The following is a 19,851-nucleotide window of genomic DNA, read 5'->3' as shown; positions in this document are numbered from 1 at the left end:
GCACTTTTTGAGATTTCTATAAAAGGGGGGTGAGATATTTCATTTTTCATCTTCTCCCCTCTTCATGCACGACCTGGAGCTCCCATGGCAGCCCAAGGGGTGCTGCCATCTTCTCTCTCCTTTTTTGATTCACTTTTCCTTGATGGAAAGTCTTCGACCTTAACGTTTGTTGTTCCCCTCGCCGTGCTCTACCTTTTCCCCTTATTAGAATTTAGTTTTGACCATTTCTTGAGTTTGGTTTTGAGGTCAAGTTATGATTTTGATGGGGTTTTCATGGGGGTTATGTTCACAGCGTTGTCCCTGACAAAACCTAGTAGTTTCGTCGGATTTGGAGCCGTTCCATTTTGATGGCATTTCAGATTTTCATCTCAAATTGAGGTAGGAGATGTTTTAGGTTTAAATTCTTGTTATATAGCATGCTTGTGACGCTTATACTACTTGTTTGCATGATTAAATATAAAAATCTAGAGATTTTATTATTTATTTTTCTTGTACGGGATCTAATTTTCCCGGTTGTTCATGACTTGGTTTAAACATATAGCATGATTTTATATTGCCCCTTCATATGCTCATTGTCGTGTATTAAAATTGAAACATTTGAATAAGTATTAAAGATTTTATTTAATATTTATCTTAGGTGAAAGATTAATTCATATGGTCTTAACTAGCTTAAAATCAATATGTGTTAGCATATTAAATTAGGCCTTAGCATGCTCTCCAACATAGTTGAATTTGAAAGTAATTGGAGGTGTTTTGAAAATTAGTAATTATTAATTAATTCGATTAATTAATTTGCCCCGAGTGCACTATTCACTCTATTTAAATTCCGACTTGATATTCTTGATTTACATACTATATAACTTCACATATATTTGATTTAGAATATTCGGTTAGGTTTTGAAACCTTTTATTTAATTAAATTCCATGTTTAAGATTTAATCCTCATGGTGATATACCACTTGGGATTGTATTGTGGCATGCTAGAAAATTAAGCTTAGGTATAGTTGTTCACATATATTAAATTGAGATTAATTGTATGAGAATTGCAACTTTTAATTTATATTTAACTTTAGTGAAAGGTTAAGTCGCATGGTCTGAAATTGAATGAAATAAACTTGTAATGTAATATTACATTAGTCCTTGGCATATTCTCTAAGATATGTTAAATTGAGAGTATTTGGTTAAGTTTAAAAATCTAGAGATTTTAATTAAAAGAATTAATTAAAATCTATTTTGTGGCCCCATTAGCTTAATTAAGGTTTTAACTTGATATTTGTATTGGCCATGACTTGTTTACTAGTATATATTAATTTGGGACTATTAGAAGTTGTTTTAGAACCTTGGTAATTAAATTAGCATGATTTAATTAAAGTTCTACTTTGTTGTTCCAACAACCTAATTGAGTTTTAGAATGGATATAGGTGATGACCATACCATGTCCTTTAACATGTATTAAATTGAGGTTATTTGGAATTGAATCGGAATCTAGAGAATTTAATTGTGTTTATCTATTTAAATTCTTTCAATTTACTCCATGATCTAGTTGTGTTTTAGAAGTGGTTTCTATATTCAAATCATGGACTTAGACTTGTTGTATATTCATTTGGTTATGTTTTGAACATTGGATAACATAGTTGCTATGTTTGTATTCGTGATAATATGTTTTCCTTATTGAATATATTGTTGCCTTGTGTAATGATTTGCACACTTCGTATTTAACATCTTTCATGCATAGCGTATAACGAATCGTACACTGAAGATTCGACATTCATCATATCATATTAGTTGTGGATTTAGAGCATGTATTGTATAGGTTTCCAAATTTGGTTGTGCTTAGTAGATAGTTGATTATCTTGCATATTCCTGTTGATATATGCGTTGTTGCACAACTTGTTGATTTTGGAAACTTGGGGATGTCGTTGTTTGACTATGGCTAGGACGTGGTTCTAGTACGGATGATAGTCCCTCTATATGGTCTAGTGCGCACATAGGGAGGTTACCCATGGGCTAGTAACCCTAAAGTAACTATGTTGTCGGTCTGATCCGGCGTGACGTCCGAGTATCCACTTTGTTTAATTTCGCATTTCATTTTCAAGTTGATAACTAGATGATGTTGTAACTTGTTGTTTCTTATTTGTCGTTCCATTTTAAGTTACAGGATGTTAACTTTGCGAAATTATGCTTTATGCGTTGTATTGGAAGTTCCAATGTTGGTTAAATTGCATCGATATTAAAAATCGTGTTTTAACGTTCTAATAAAGCTTAGGATTGATCCTATTGATTCATTTATAACATAGACATTAGGTGGCATAAACCACTACTGTGATTTTGTGCTTTAGATTCTAAGTTGATGGTTTTGAGAACTTAAACCTTGTTGCATTGTATAACATGCTCTTTTGTTGTTGAATTGCATGGATAATGTGATTCTTGTTAACTTGTATTCAAATATGCTTTTGTCATGTTGTATGGATTACTCTAGACCTAGTTCAATTGTATTGAAAATGCAATTCATATTAATCTATACTCAATCATTCTTCTTGTCGTGTTCTTTGGATTATCCCAACCATGATTCGTTTCATACACGTATGTATATCATGATTCTTGTTGTTTAGACTCTAAGGTAGCTTAGGATGCTCCCCGAGTCTCACTTGGACATAGACGTTAGGTGGCATGAGCCCCTTTAACATGTTTCACCTTAAGGTGATAAATTTGTAAAATGCTAGGTCGATGCATGCTTATCTCCTACGAGTAGCTTTATGTTACTCACCCCTATGATACTGGGGCATATTTCAGGTACGAAGACTTGGTTCGTGAAGCCTAGCATTCCTTGGATGTCGTGTAGCTTTCAAGTTTCCATTTCATGCAAATGTTAGCATGAAATGTCATTTTGTAGACTTATATGTCAAAACTATGTATATTTGATTCCATGTATGTAATGTGTACTTAAGTACACTCCTTTCAATGTATTTGATATGTATGAGATGAGGCCGGAGGCCAATGACATGTGTATTGTATTTTATACAACTTTTTAACTTCATGAAATATTATGAAAACCTTGAAAAATCGCAAGTCATTGCTTCACCATGGTTGCATCGGGTGTGGGAATTCCATTTTCATTCTTTCATAGGGTCTTATTAATCTTGTATAAAGTGTGGCCAAGGGCCAAACAGTCATTTGATCCCGTTTTGCATTTTTGGATTCCATGTTTTCCATTCCAAGTCCATTTTTGCCTTTTTGCCCGTTGGGGGGTCGGATTTTGCATCGGCTATATTTTTAAGCCATGGACCATTGTAGCGCGTCTAAATAGGTAAGTTACGTTTGCGTGCATAGTCGTTTCCGGACAAAACCTCATCGTTTGTGTTTTGAACCTCTTGTGAATTCATTTCGCATTTTTTTTGCATATTCTGATCTAGGGGCATTATGGACCTTTCACCTCAGTTTTATTTTCTTCTTTCGACATGGTCGCTTAGAAAACGTGATTTTAGGGGGGGTTTCTTTTTCGTGTTTTCCAGAAAAGGTCGTCTTGGTGCTGGAAATCGATCGCAAAGTTTCAGCTTCCAGTTTTCATTTAGCAGCTTTATGACCCTCTTGTTCAATTCTGATCTAGGGGCATTTTGGGGATTTCACAGTGAGTTTTTTTCGATTTCGTCCTTGCTGTCGGGTAGAAAACTCGATTTTAGGGGGAGTTTCTTCTTCGTGTTTTTCCAGAAAAACTCGTCTTGACCTCCGTTTCAAGCCTCAGTTCTGGGCAGATCAAAAAAAATGTAGCAGCAGCCAAGGGTTGCCACCAGCCATGTCTTTGGGCGCCGACATGCACGCCGGTGGGTTCACGCATGGGCGCCGTGTGCGCCATGGCCCCTCGTCGAGCCACCGTGACATCAATTCTTCTTTTGGGCTTTTCTCCTTCGTCCGGACTCCGATTCAAGTGAATTTTTTTTGAACTTGACTAATTTTTCGCTGTCTTTCCAACGGTGTGCTCAGTTGCACCCGGTTCTTCCTGAATAATTACCATTTTACCCTTTTTGCTTTAAGTGCTCGTTTTTCTTAGTCATGTTGTTTCTCCTTCGTTCGGACTCTGAATCATGCGATTCTTGAGTCCATCTTAATTAGTTTTTTGTTATCCTTCCAGCGGTGTGCTCGGTGGCACCCGAATCTACAGTTTTCAGAAATAACTATTTTGCCCCTGGGGGCTTATTTGTCATATTTTCGATCTTTTGCTTCCGCATCAGTTCTTGTTGAGTTCTACGACCTCATTGAAAGTCACTTTGACTTCTTAGAGTCTTGTTTTCTGTTTTTGCTTCCGCATTCGGATCCGTTATCGGATCATCCTTACGGTTCATCACAGGACACGCTGGCCTAAAAACCAGGGTCGTCACATAATACATTTGGTTCCTCTACTTCCCGGGTCAGTGATGACATATCCATGGTTTCGGTATCCAGTCAAGAAGGTAACCAATTTTCCTATCTCGCTAGTGAGGCTCAAGATCCAGATGCTGATCTTATCCACGATGAGGACCCCTTTGCTGAAAATATTGGGATTCTCTTACAGTTCATTTGGTAGAAAAGATGAAACCTCTAAAACCATAGAGATTCGTTTCTATCCTGCCGACAGAAGAAGCCAAAGTTCTTTTCTCAAAAGTCTTTGATTCTACAGTACTATTTCTTATCAGAAGTTGATCATTGCTATCCGACAAGAAGACAGAACGTAGTGGTGGGCCAACCGACTGCATTATTCTAAGCACACGCCATCCATCCATTATGCAGACTTCAAATTTTAATTTTCAAGTCCAATTTTATGTATAAACAGAGGACCATATGTCTCCTCAATGTATCTTTCAGTTTTCATTTCTCTCTCTCTTGTAATATTTCTAAGAGTACTTTATTTTGAAATTCAATAAAGAAGAAAGTTTCTGTAAGTGTTTCAAAGTTATTATCTCCGTTAATATATCTGTTTACTGTTATTATTATCTTTGTGTTTCATATCTGGTTTTAACATCGATCCTTGGTCATTTGGTATCAAAGCCATATGTTGGCTTAAACTTATATTGTTAATGCTTTTAAGTTTCTGGTAGGATAATTATATTCGTAACCATTACAAGAATCTTGTACAGGATACAGCAATTTTATATACAAGGTTAAGAAAATCACCTTCTCCATGGACTTTAGAACATACCAAAGCAGTCCAGAAGATTAAACTTCGAGGTAAACAAATACCTTGCTTGGCTCTGGCAAATTCTTCATGGTTCAAAATTGTTGAAACAAATGCATCCAACATTAGATATGGAATAATTCTTAAACAAAAGAATCCAGAAACAAGATCTGAGGAGCTTGTTCGGTTCACTTCAAGAACTTGGAAAAAAGCGCAATTAAATTATTCTACCATCAAGAAAGAAATTCTTTCTTTAATTAAATGCTCTCCTACTTAGATTTAATTTTTTAAAATCATTTCTTATGACTTCATCATCCATATGTTAGTTTTGGTCGACCTATTTGTCTTTACCTTCTATGCAAATCATTTTTGCATAAAGGGCAAAAGAACAGTATTTATTTATTTATTTTTTTTAAAAAAAAAAAAATCACGCCCTGAGGTTTGAAGGTGAAGGTAACAAGTGTCAGACTTCTCCTTTTCCAAGCTTAGGTGCAGCCTAAGACACGTTCAAGTGACTGCTCACGTGCAGCCTTAGACACGTTCAAACACCCTTGAAGTGATCGCAGGGCGTAACATTAGGCAGTCCCGCTATCATGGAAAAACCAATGGCTTCATCTAATGAAAGAATGCCACAAGGTCACATCATGAGTAAGAAAAACAATCATAATTCCAGGGCATACAGAACGGATAAGTTTGCAATTCTTGTCCAAAAGAAAACATTCCATAAAGCAGATTCAAATGTGCCATACACACAACATACTTCTGCTAAGGGAAAATAAATTCTGAGATACAATACATAAATAGCATCACCCTTTTTTATTCAAATAGGGACTGTAGTGGGTTTATAGTCAACTACGAGGACTTTATCCAAATTAGAGAGGAACAGATCGGCAAATTCGACATGAGCTGGATGGGAAATATACTCCGCTACGCCTTCCGTGCTTTCAAAGGTTGATTCAAACACATGAGTGAAGCCTTGATGCAGGTTCTCAATGCTCACATCCATGCCCCTGTAACGAACAATAAATTGAAATTTCTATATTCTGCAATTGGTGATAGGAATATCAGTCATTCTACACTATTTAATTCAACCATAACCTCATAAAAGAGTTTATACAGACTTGTCCTCCATTCAACATATATATGCTGCAATAAAACTGTTACAAGTGACGCTAAAGATTGTGTTTTTTATGCAGGGCACGCAGGCCATATGGTTTAATGTAACTTTTTAAAGCATTGTTAGAGAAGATACATATATATTGGTTTCTTTACTTTGCGGAAGATGTTGGGGAAAGATATTTTGATTCCGAAAGTGTCAAATTTTGTTCATTCAATAAATGTGGACCAACCAGGTTATAACAAAATAATGTCGGCACTCCTAATATAACAGACAACTATCATAATAACTGATTAAAAAAAGGCAATGCTGCGTCTTCATGCAAGGGACATCAACCCTTCAGAACATCATGAGTTGGTGAACTGTTCTCTTCAGGAAATTAATGAAGATGCTGGTACGAGAGATGGTTTGGCAGATAAGAACTTATTAATAAATCTCCTGGCCTAACCACCTTCGTTTTTTTAAAGGGGGATTTGATACCAATATTATTGAAGTATTGTGCCACAAAGTAAATTCCAGAAAATTACCTTAAGAAACTTGGTAAAAAAAAAAAAGAGCAAATATGCTTAAGGTGAAGGGAGGAGGTCGCACGCAGTGACCCTAATCCCCCCTCCCCCATGTCGAAAAATCTCAGTTGGATTCTTTTTGCCTTGTGGAGAGGGGTAGCTAAGTTGCAACTTTGTAATCCTTTGAAGTTCAACCAAAATCCAGTCTTTAACTAGGAGTGACAATTGGGTGAGTTTGGGCAAGTTTGGAATGGGTTGGGTATAAATGGGTTAATAATGATAAGCGCTAAAAAGTGCGCATTTAAACCCCTTAAGCTGTTCAACGTTCTAGGACCTTATTCTATCTTTTTTTCCCGTTTTAGTGAGAATGAGCTTAATGTTTGTGGATATCATTTCTGGAAACCCTCACGAGACTTCACTCGTCCACTAGGGGTAACTTAGGGGTTTAAAAGGCTTGTTGCATGTGCTAAATGCAATCGTGTTCCCTACAAAAGTGGCGTTATCCATTTATTGCTTTCTAGTTTATAGTTATTTAGTTGTTCATTTCTTTCTTTACTTCGTAATTCATTGCTAGGAACTAGCAATATTTAAGTTTGAGGGTGTGATAAACGCTGAAAAGTGCGCATTTAAACCCCTTAAGCTTGAACGTTTTAGGACCTTATTCTATCTTATTTTCCTGTTTTAGTCTAATTTCATGTTATTTCCCTTTTCAGGCACTTATCTCCAAAATAAGTCAATTCAGCTGAATTAGAGCATAGAAGATGTAATCTCAAGCTTAATGAAAGAAAGAAGTAAAGTGGAAGCAAAGTGGTGAAAAAACAGCATTCTTCAATCGATCGAACCAAGCTCCGATCAATCACACAGTGATCGTTCCAACCATGCCATGATGGATCGAGCTTTTTGTCCTTATCCTCAAGAAATTTCCCTCTTCGATCGATCCAACATTTTTTATCTTATCACCACCTACCACTTTTGTCCTTTTCCCAAAATATCCCAAAAATATTTTAGCTTTGTCGTTATTCCAAAAAGGCACCGCCATAGTTCGATCGATCGAACCACTCTTGTGATCGATCGAACCTCCTCAAGTGCGAGAAAAACAGAGTTCCAGCCAATTAAAAGGTGTACTCGTGGTGCAATCATTTAGAGGTCCTAGTGCACGAGGTCTGACCATTGGGTGTGACATTTGAGCTACCTATATAAGGATTTTGGCCATTTTTTACATGATATACTTTAAAAGGGAACCATATACAAGAGAGAGGTTGGAGAAGTCCAGAGATTAGAGGGAGAGATACACACCATTTGGGAGAGTTCTTCCACTCATCTAGGGTTTCTATCAAAAGGAAGAAGATCATTTCTACCATGGAAATAACCCTTGAGGGTTCGATGACTACATCAATGAGTGGCTAAACCATTCTCTTAGGGCTAGAGATAGCCCTAAGCATGCCTCCTAAACTTTGATGTTTGTAATTAAAGGGGATTTGTGTTGTAATTATTGTTTTGACATCTTTTATATATGAATCTTTGTTCTACAATGATTTGTGTAGTTTAATACTTCCAATTGATCATTTAATTCTATCCATATGTCTATGTATGCTAGGATAAATGTTCATATGTTTATTTCTAGATTTTGTGACATTGATGCATGTCTATGTGTGTTGATATTATGAATCTAGTGATGATCAAGACATGGTGCTTAAATAGAATACTCTTGTGGTTTATTTGATGGCTCATACTTATTTCTTGATGGATTGTGCCACATCTCTAGTTTAATTAGTTTAATTTTCATGTCTCTAGCTTAGTTGTAGTGTAGTTGCCTCATTTTCTTAGATAGGCGGACAATCCATGCTTGTTGTTTGATATTCCATACTTATGAATGCAAGTAATATATTTCTCTAATTTGATGATGTACATTAATTGTGGACTCAAGGGAAAGAATAATGGCTTGATTTGCTATATTGTGCTATTCACTAGTTTAGTTAGACAATGTATGCTTAATTGGTCATCCATGCTTGTTGATTCAATTAATGGCACACACTTTTATTGCACTATTTAATCCCCCTAATCCATCAAACATTGAATGTCTAGAAAGGTGAGGCTTACTGGTGAACTCTAAGTCCCAAGACCCCTCCCTTATACTCTCTACATCTCATTTTACCTCAATTGCTTTACTTTACTTTGCATCCATTTAGTTTACATTGTAGTTAATTAACCAATCAAAACATCTTTGATCACTTGACCTACTAATCCGACATTAATTTTCAAGCTAAATACACTCCATTTCCCTTGAGATGATCCCTACTCACCCTAACTATATTTATAGTTAGAAGTAGTAGTAACAATCTCTATATTTAAACTTGACCACACTACACACTTTTTGTAACTTTGGTATTGACCACACCAAGTAACTCATTCTCAACCCACCAATAGTGGGTCATAAATGGGTAAGGGCTCAAATGGGTGGGTCAAAACGAGTTAACCCATTCCAATCCTTTTTTTAACTTTTGCAAATCTTTTACTTTCTTACCATCCATGGCTATAAAAAAAAAAAAAATTAATAATTTGTTCTTACATTAATTTTTTGATTGCAAGCATTACAAATTTTTTTCCTTTGGGAAAAGTCACTATACAACTTAATCAACAATAATAATTAATTTTTTGATTTCAAGAGTTACAATTATTTTTTTTTAATTTATTTTGGGAAAAGTCATTGTACAACTTACTCAACAATATTAATTACATATATTTTAAAAAAGGAGTTTTGAGCCAAAGTTTTAATTAATTGTTGGTCATTTATTTTATACAATAAAACATAATTTGAAGGAAGAGTGAAGAGAGAGAGAGAGGGAGAGAGAGAGTTATCAAAGGGAGAAAAAAAAAAAAAAAAGCAGCGAGGTGAGAGATCGTTAAGGAATAAAAACACAAAAGAAAAAAAGCAGGGAAGAGAGAGAAACGGAGGAGGGAGAAAAAAAAAGGGGAGGAGAGAGAAAAAAAAAAGTGAAAAATTGGAGGAGATGGAAGAGAACAGAGGAGAAAGAAAGGAGCGTTTTGTTTGAGTGAGTTAAGATGGGTACTCACTCTTAACCCAATCATTGACCATTGAATTGTATGGGCACCCACTTTTTACCCATTGTTATCCACTCACTTAAATTTGGGTGCCTAAATGATTTAATTTTAGCGGGCGGGTTTGGACGGTTTAATGGGTTTGGGCTTTAATCGCCACCCTTGACTCTTAACCATGATTTGACTTTGATAAAAAGTAATTTACTCTATGTTTACTTTTCCATGTTAAGTGTCTAACCATTGGATTGACCTCTTGCTTATAAATTGTTAAGCTGTCAGCTTATCTTCACTCTTAGCTTTGGGAGTAAGCAGTAGAAGTTTAATCTCACGAGTGACCAGTATATTAGCATCCAGGTTATCTAAATACTGACTTAGCTTATGTTTGCTTTTTATAACTTAAGGAATATATGGACCTTGTAACTGTTTATTGGGAGCCTACTTATTTAGAATTCAATATAATTGGGTAGCAGCGCAATTAAATGTAAAGACAAATCCAAAGAAAATGTACAGCTACCTTCTAAAGGTTTGTCCAAAAATTATAAAAATTCACAAAAGAAATCCGAGATCTTCTTTTTGCTCAGTAATCTGAGAACTTTGGCAAAAATCAATAAAATCTATTATTTTTTCATAAATTACAATTGAAAGTAAAAAATGAAAATATCTTGAGTTCAAGAAGTGTGAATTTCATATGACGCACAAAAATACAACTGTAAATTCAACAATTTAGGGAAGTTTGGATCTAAAAGATATTAGTAAGAATATATTTTATTAATTTTGCCTATAATCTTATAGTTTTTCTCCCTTCCCTTCAAGAGAAAATCCTCTACCCGCAATTAAGAGAAGCAAAACTTACATCCATTTTGCACCAAATGCTCCACAAACCAAGCTTGTTGGTGATGCGATGTATTTACTTATATGCCCTCAGAGACATAAAACGAACTAAAAGTCAAGATAATTCGAGTATTATCTAATCAGGGAGTGTTTCCAAGCATATTCAGAATTGAGAGAAGGTTTGACAAATAGAAAATTTTCATAGGCAGAGCTTCTTTCTGCTTGTAAGGTAGTGTCCATGGCTTAGGGAGGGGCAGTCAACCCATAACGTTTTGACAACTTCAAATTATGTTACTTTAAATTTCTGCAAAAGGGCATGCTGAGTTCTTGAAATTAATTATTCCATTAACTTTATCGTTCTTAAATATCAAGAAATTTGGGGAGAAACCACGGGCCATTGGCCCACGCGGTATAACCTCCCCTCTTTTAAGGGGAGTTGAGGGGTCTGAGCCCCAGCTGGGGCAAAATTGTGTAGATATGAGTATGTATGAGTTGTTTACCTAACCAAAAAAGGGAAAAATAAAAAGCAAAAAAAATTGTGGAGAAGCACACAAGCTAAATTACTATAGTCCCCCCTACAAAGCTTTCTACATTGTTGAAATGGAGAGCAAAGCCCACTTTTTTTCACTCAATAAATGGGTAAATTAGGAGTCCCAAAAACATTTTATGCAGCTATTTGACATCTTGTTATCCAATGATTTCCAGCAACAAAATCATCATATACACAAAATGACTGTCTGCAGGCAACATTAAATATTGAAGATTTGCAAAAGATATGTAGTTCAAACAGCAGTTGACAATTAGCAATAAGTTCACTATATCTAGTAATGAACATTATATGAGATGGTAAAATTATGCATTCCATTTAGTATCCAAATAGTTCCTTTGAATAATCAACATTATCTAGTATCAGATGCACAAAACCAAGAACATCTTGGATCCATTCCTTAAAAAAAAAAAAGAAAAAAAAAACAACTAAAAGGAAAAAAAAAAATAGTAATAATAGAACAATCAACCCAGAAACAGAACTCAATTCCTTCCTGAAAAGGCATTTGCTTTATAAAACTGATCAACATGATACCCTAGTCAGACAATCAACAATTAAGACTTTCAGAGAGAGAGATGGGGTACCAATTGAAAGCTTTCATGGGTTCGATGAGGGAGACAAGATTGGCATAGCCCTTGATGAGTTGGTCAATCTGGTCAGGTGGGACGCCATCTTTGAACCTGGCCAGCAATACGTGCTTCACAACTCCCTTCGACTCCTCCATAACAAACTTTTTCTCCTCCTCCTTCCTTGGGTTCTTCTGCCCTCATAGTCCCTTTTATATCTCCAATCACACTAGTGGTAGGTAAAGTTAGTGGATCCTGGTAGACGTGTCACGCGTCTATAATTTAAAAATAATTTTTATTTAATAACATTTCTCATATATAATAACAAAAGACGAAAAAGTAATGATATACATAATATTAGAATATTCACATTGCTCACTCTTATAAATTGTGTCACTTCTTATTAAAGAACTTATAAATTAATTAATATTTTAAAAGTTTTGTTTAATAAAATTATAAATTATATTTATATTAATAATATCCAGGTGATATTTATGTTTATTTTTCTTAAAATTTGATTTACACTTTACTTTAGAAACTGTGATTTACTTTATTGTATTTAAACTTTTATATTTTTATATTTAATTTAATTAATTGCTAATTGTTATTATATTATGCTCCTGCATTTCGTATTGCGTATTGAAGCACATGCTCCATGTGATGGTTCACCTGAAAATCAGTTTATAATTAAGGCCACCTCTCCACCGCAGGCCCATATCAAGAATCCACCAAGTCAACAATGAAAGATTTGTGGTTTAAAAAATAAATAAATAAATTTAAAGATTTGCTTTCATTTATATATATTAACTTTTTGATGAGATCTATTTATGAGATCTGTTTTATGATTTGCTTTATATATATATATATATATATATATATTTGTCTCTTCTAGTATAAAATATACTTCTCTCGTCATGAGAACCATGTTTATAGATATACACATGTTAAGGATATTTTAATAAAAACTATTATTTATTGTGGTTTATTATATTTAATTACTCATTTTATTAGTATATTTTATTATACATTATTACCTATATTATGAATGTGTTAATTCTATCATTAGCGGTTACAACTATAGCATTATATATATACATGGTGACTGTTACGATTGTCCAAGGGAAAACATGGGCATTTCAAGGCCATGCCATGTCTTGGGAGTACTTTGGCTTTGGTTAGATAGCCATGAGGATGCTCAGTGGGTTGTCAACGTGCATAGGATGCTCAGCGTGCACACAAGATGCTTAGAAGGATGCTCGGTGTGCACTGGGGATGCCCAGTGGCATTTTCGTAAATATAGCGAAAAGGTGAACTTTGGAGTTTTGGCCCGGGATCTTTATGGGAGGTATCTTGAGTCCATAGAAGCCAGTTGGCGCAAACGGCACTCGATTTGGATGTCGAGAAGGGCTTGAAAGGCCTTTATGACTCCTCAAGCATGGGTGATGTTTACTCCTGTCAAAGTGCTGATTTTCCTTAAGACTATACTAGGGGGGGTTTGTTGAGCACATCAGTTGGGCTATGGCATGGCTTGCTTAGAGGGCTTAGCCAACGTGCATGGGCACGTGTTGCACCACTCCAAGATGGTTGCGCAAGAGGGGAGCATCTAAACTAATGATGGGCAAACAAGTGTGCGGGCGTTCAGCCCGGTCCGCGCGCGGGCGTCCAAGCAGGCGTGTAGCCATGGGCACATGAGGGTTCCAATACGGCGCACATGGATGGGCACCAGTGTACGCACTGGCATGCAGCAGCACGCTTATGGGCGTGCACACGGGCGTGCATGGCTTGGCATCAACGTGTGCACCGACGTGCACTCGGGTGTGCACTCGCGCATGCACACGGGCGTGCATGGCATGGCACGCCGTGCACTCAGAGACATGTGGGTGCAGAATAGTGGACTTGGTAAGGGCTAGGTTAACAAGGTTGGCTCAGATGTTGCTAAAGCATGGACCACACAAGTCATGGCTTGCGGTTACAAGAGATGGCTTACTGGGTTCAGTTGGTTGGGGGAAGTTACTAACACTTCCCCACTCATTATGGAAAGTGGGGGTGTGCTGATTAACTTCCCATGCAGGTGGCACAAATCTGAGATGACAACACGTAAGCGATTGGAGGTGGTTTCTTCCACTATGCAGAGTGCAACTTCTTGTGGGATATGTGGCATGAGCAGAACATGCCAACAACAGTCTAGCAGTTGGGCTTGTCAACTGCATTGTATTGCTGGCATACTTAGAGGGTGCCAGCACGACCCTAGGTGGATGAGGGTTTCATCCATCATCTTAGTGGGTAGTTATGGGCGGTTTTGAGAGTGGCCTATATAATGCTAAGGTGGGCTTTGTAGAGGGAACAGATTGGAAGGTGTGAGCCTTGGTTCCTTGTACGAACTCATATTCCTTTGTAGTATGTTTAATATAAGCAAAGGTTGGGGCTTATCCATGTAAACTGTGTGTGCCTTCTTTACATTTCAGTATTGTGTGAATTATATTGGGTGTTGGCTGAGACTTGGTGGCCCTTAGTGCCATTACAGAGGCAAAAATTTGTGGTGTGATATAGCGCTGTAACAATTGGTATCAGAGCCCCATTCTACGATAGCTGGAGGCAATACTCGTGAGAGAGTTTCCCGTTTGGAGGAGTTTGTGGGTTTTCCTACAGAAACAGAGGTACAAGATGGTGCAAATAGTCTTATTGTTCAAATCAAAAACTTGGCTTCTGAAATGGAGATCTTGAAGACTAATCTTGATGGGTTTGATGACTTCGTGCAGGCCACCAAATAGCAATTAACCCGTATCTCTGAAGATGTTGAGTCATTGACTGACATCTTTAAGAAGAACCTAAAAGACCTTGAAGATGAAGTGTCCTTGGTGAAGAGGGCCATTCATGGGAGTTCCAAATGCGGTGGTGATCCTCTTTCACAAAAGATCAAGGTGCCAGATCCCAAGTCTTTCAGCGGTACCCGAAATGCCAAAGAGTTGGAGAATTTCATATGGGACATGGAGCAGTATTTCAAGGCTGCTCGAATCCTCGATGGCGAGAATGTGACCATTACAAGCATGTATCTGTCTGGTGATGCAAAACTATGGTGGCGCACACGGACATAGGACGATGCTTCTGCGGGTAGGCCTCGGATTGAAGTTTGGGAGACCCTTAAGAAGGAATTGAAGGACCAGTTCTTGCCTCAGAACATTGCATGGATTGCAAGGGAATCTCTAAAGAAATTGAAGCACACAGGCACCGTTCGTGACTACATGAAGGACTTTAGTTCCTTGATGCTGGACATTCGAAATATGTCAGAAGAGGACAAGCTCTTCAATTTTATGTCCGGATTGCAACCATGGGCTCAGGCAGAACTCTGAAGGCAAGGTGTGAGGGACCTTCCTACTGCCATGACAGCGGCAGATTGTCTTGTAGATTTCAAGATGACTAGGTCTACTACACAAGACAAGAAGAAGTCCAAGGAGGGGAAGAAAGACAAAGGCCAGTCCTTCAGGTGCAAGGACAAGAAGAAGGATAAGAATCAAAAGAAGGATAAAGGTAGTGGCTTTGTCAAGACTAAGGCAGATTACAATAACAAAGGGAGTAGTAGTGGGACTAAGCCCAACTCCGGTTGTTTCATCTACAATGGTCCCCACCGTGTCAGGGATTGCCCCAAGAGGGAGAAACTGATTGTTATTGTTGCTGATTCAAAAGGAGACTTAGACTCGAAATGTGGTCCAACCCGAGTCAATCCTCTGCAAATGTTGAATGCTCTTACTGAAGAACAGTCCATGGAGTTAAAAGGGCTCATGTTCATTCAAGTGACGCTGAACGGCAAGGAAGTTTTGGCAATGGTGGACACGGGGGCCACTCATAACTTCATTGCGCAGAGGGAAGTAAGTAACTTTAATTTAAAATTAATTGCACATGCTAATAAGATGAAAGCTGTGAATTCTGAAGCCAAGCCTGTCTTAGGTATGGCCACCACTTCTATGAAAGTTGGTTGTTAGGAAGGCATAGTTAGCCTTATGGATGTACCCTTAGATGATTTTGATCTAATTCTTAGAATTGATTTCCTTACGAAAGCCAGAGTGGTAGTTGTGCCATATTTGGGAGAAGTTTTTATTTGGGACAAGGATTGTGAGATACCCCTCGGATCCGAGACACGGGTTAATCAGGCCCAGGCCCAAACCCGAGGGAATATCAAACAATTAATATTTTATAATGAACACGGAATACAAAATAAATTAAGAAATGAAATTAAAGCTGGAAGGAACTAAAAATAGAATCCGCAAAATATTATAATTATTAAAATCCATCAAACCCAAACTCCAAAACTCCATCAGTTTACAACTTGGGAATCCATCTCTAGTGGACCCCTATTAAACATCTAAACGGAAGATAGAACAAATGTAATAAACGTCCAAAAATAAAACTATAGAGAGAGCCCTACATCATCGGAAGAGTGAATAGAGACCTCTGCTCAGCACGAACACGTCTAAGCCTGGAACTGTCGTATACCTGAAAAATAGAAGTGGGTCACGCCCACGCGCAAGTTCTATACAACTACAATCCAAACAGAGGCCCGATACTCATGTACATCCTAAACAATTCAACAATAGCTAATAGTCCGTAAATATATATATAGTCACACTAAAGGACTCTCACTAGACTACAGGCCGGTCTCAACCTGAATAGAGGTAACATGCTAAAACGCACACGAAGTGGGCATATGTACCTATACCTAAACAGGGTACACCTCCAACCATCGTAGCCAGCTACACATCCCGATGCATATACGCTCCCTAGCCATCGGTCCTGAGGCTCAAGCTCATACCGAGGCACCATAACAATACATATATAAAATCCATCCAAAATCCCTGGTATTGCCGCTCAACAAGTAGTTGCCATGACAATATAAATCCACGGGACTTAACTTTTAGTTAATCCCATTCTTATTCCAAGTAGGTGGGTAATGGTATTGATTTAAAAACCAAACCCATCCTTAGTATGCCACCGTCCCATACCGGTGCCTACTTTCCAATCCTCCAGTAGTCAATAATACCAATAAATCAAGTATATATCAACTAAATTCCAATATCCAACATTCAATGTTAGCAGTGATAAAATAAGCATTGATAAACAGGGTCACAACAACAACATATACATGCCCAATTTAAGTTGTTCCCTTTAGTCTGATATAAAGACAGAATTAATTAAAACTTCCATTTAACACCTTACAAATGGCATACAGCTATGTAGGGTATGTATCACAAAATCCTAACCTCCATAGTTGATACTAACTGTGATAATGTAAGCATCAAAACAATATTCACAGTATGTATGTAGACATGCTCAAATTATAGTGTTCCACAAAACCGATCTAGTGTTAAACTCAAATCCTCCTAGTATTTAAGTTCCAACAATTGTTATTACAGAAGTTAAGATAGCTATCATCTAGACCCATCCTTTCAATAATTTATACTAGCAGTGGTAAGGAAAAACGTGAACCACAGAACCACAATGCATCCACAAACATGCTTAGTCTAGGTTAAACAAGCATACAACACTACTGTAACTACCAGTTTCATAGCAAAACAGATATCATTTTAGTTTGGTTTAATCTTCATTAATCTTGGAATCATTTAAGAGTGCAAAGAGTATGAAGCCTAAGGGAAAGAGTAAGGATAGAATCTTGCCTCAGAAACTTTTGTTTAAAGTTTCAACGTCGTCGTCTTAAAAAAATCCCGGCGAGTTCCAAAACCAGGTTACTGTTCACGGGTACGAAACACTGTTCCTGAGGTCAAACTCTGATCTCCACCGTTCAGATTGTGCATCACTGAGTCATGAACCTATCCTCCAAATTTCAGCTCGATCGGACCACGGACGAAGCGGGATCGGATGTTTGATGAAATCTGGGCAGAATGGAAAAAAAAACCTGTGCGACCCAGTTACTGTTCACGAGTACGAATCACTGTTCCTGGGGTCAAACTCTGATCTTCACCGTTCAGATTGTGCGTCACTGAGTCGTGAACCTCTCTTCCAAAATTCAGCTCGATCGGACCACGGACGAAGCGGGATCGGAGCTTTGATCAAACCTTGGCAGAATGTGAAAAACTGCGTTTTTCCTTCTCCACTTCCACAAAACGTGTGCTTTGTTTAAAAAAACCCTACACAGACGTCTACCTTATACTTATAGAGTTTTCCTAAACCCTAGGTTTCTTTTAAGTCCAACTCACAATCCTAACCGGCCCATCCAATTAACGTAGAAACCTACGACGGCTATAGTATAAAACCCTAATTTATACTGTAATTAAAACCCTAGTTAGATGTATTTACCTAATTACCCTATTCACCATTAAATACTTAACAAATAATCTAATTGAACAAAATAATAATTAGTAAACCCAATTAAACCAAATAAGACGCACATAAAATAAGATACACATAGAATAATTAAACCAATTACACTTAAACCATTAACGCCAATTAAATAATTAAAACACTAACAAGTAATTCCAATCAAATAACTAAAAAATAAATATTATTTAAATAAATTAAATCACCACAAAAGAAAACAATTAAACTCCTAATAAAAAAAATAATGACACATAATCAAATAAAATGCACTTAAATAATAGATTAAATACCATTAAATACCAGGAATATCCTTTTTAAAATTAGGGGTATTACAGATTGTCTATGTTTTATTCCATCAGTGGCTCTTTATGGGCACCAGAAGAAGGAAGATCATAAATATGGCTGAATCGAAATAATCTCTGCATTGCAAGTGAAAATAAGTTTGAAGAGGGGAGACTTTACCTTTCTTATAGCTATGATAGAGATCAAACCGGACCAGTTTGTTGAAGTTTTGGATTCTGTTGCTAAAATTCTAGAGGAATTTACAGAAGTGATGCCACCAGAACTACCCAAGCAATTGCCCCCTCGACGTGCTGTTGATCACAAGATAGAGTTGGAGCCGGGTGTTAGGGCTCCTGCTCAGGCCCTATATCAGATGACGCCTTCAGAATTAGCTGAACTGTGTAGACAGTTGGATGAGTTGCTGGAGTCTGGCTATATTCAACCATCCAAGGCACCGTATGGCGCGCCAATGTTGTTCCAGAAGAAGCAGGATGGCTCAATGCGGATGTGTGTGGACTATAGGGCTCTGAATAGGGTGACTATGAAGAACAAGTACCCAGTGCCTAATGCCGCAGATTTTTGTCAAAGGCATCCTACTTTATTAAGCTGGATTTACGTGCAGGCTACTGACAGGTGCGTATAGCAGAAGGAGATGAACCCAAAACTGTATGTGTAACTCGTTATGGGTCTTATGAATTTCTTGTAATGCCATTTGGGCTAACTAATGCCCCAGCAACCTTCTGCAACTTAATGAATAATGTGTTTTATGACTACATCAATCGTTTTGTTGTTATTTATTTGGATGACATTGTAGTCTATAGTGCATCATTGAAAGATCACTTAAAACACTTGAGATTGGTTTTCTCAAAACTGAAGGAGTTTCAGTTATATGTCAAAAAGGAGAAGTGTGAGTTTTGTCGCTAAGAAGTAATGTTTTTAGGGCATTGGATCAATAAAAGCCATGTTCAAATGGATGAGAAAAAGGTAAAAGCCATTCTTGATTGGTCTGCACCAACTAAAGTTACAGAGTTGAGATCCTTCTTAGGATTGGCAAACTACTACAGAAAGTTTATAAAGGGGTATTCCAAGAAGGTCAGTCCTTTAACGGACTTACTGAAGAAGGACAAACAGTGGGTTTGGTCTGAGGAGTGCCAGAAAGCTTTTGGGATGCTTAAGCAGGCAGTGTTTACAGAACCGGTCTTGAGACTGCCTGACTTTGGTTTACCATTTGAAGTGCATACTGATGCCTCTGACATAGGGTGGGGTCCTAGTCCAAGAAGGACACCCATGTGCCTTTGAAAGCAGGAAGCTTAAGGATGGTGAACAAAGGTATACAACTCACGAGAAGGAAATGACTGTAGTAATACACTGTCTTGACGCATGGAAGCACTATCTGTTGGGTACCAAGTTTACAGTGGTGACTGATAATGTGGCCAATACCTACTTCAAGACACAAAAGAAGC

At 37.4% G+C, this 19,851-nt stretch overlaps 1 protein-coding gene across 1 annotated transcript; it reads right to left on the bottom strand.

Annotated features, from left to right (window-relative positions):
- Positions 1-5,826: 5,826 nt before the first annotated feature.
- LOC132285010 (stress-response A/B barrel domain-containing protein HS1) lies at positions 5,827-11,996 on the bottom strand. The gene is made up of 2 exons (XM_059787203.1): positions 11,795-11,996; positions 5,827-6,159 (listed from the first exon to the last, which is right to left on the bottom strand). Exons 1-2 carry the CDS (start codon positions 11,932-11,934, stop codon positions 5,970-5,972), a joined length of 330 nt encoding a protein of 109 aa, XP_059643186.1. The 5' UTR covers positions 11,935-11,996; the 3' UTR covers positions 5,827-5,969.
- Between the last annotated feature and the right edge of the window lie 7,855 nt (positions 11,997-19,851).

This window comes from Cornus florida, unplaced genomic scaffold (genome assembly GCF_030987335.1).
Source record: "Cornus florida cultivar Cherokee Brave unplaced genomic scaffold, ASM3098733v1 CherokeeBrave_3.0.0_Hap2_Chr01, whole genome shotgun sequence".
Taxonomy (NCBI): domain Eukaryota; kingdom Viridiplantae; phylum Streptophyta; class Magnoliopsida; order Cornales; family Cornaceae; genus Cornus; species Cornus florida.
The sequence above is the reverse complement of the archived record's forward strand: the minus strand, read 5'-3'. Positions and strand labels throughout refer to the sequence as shown.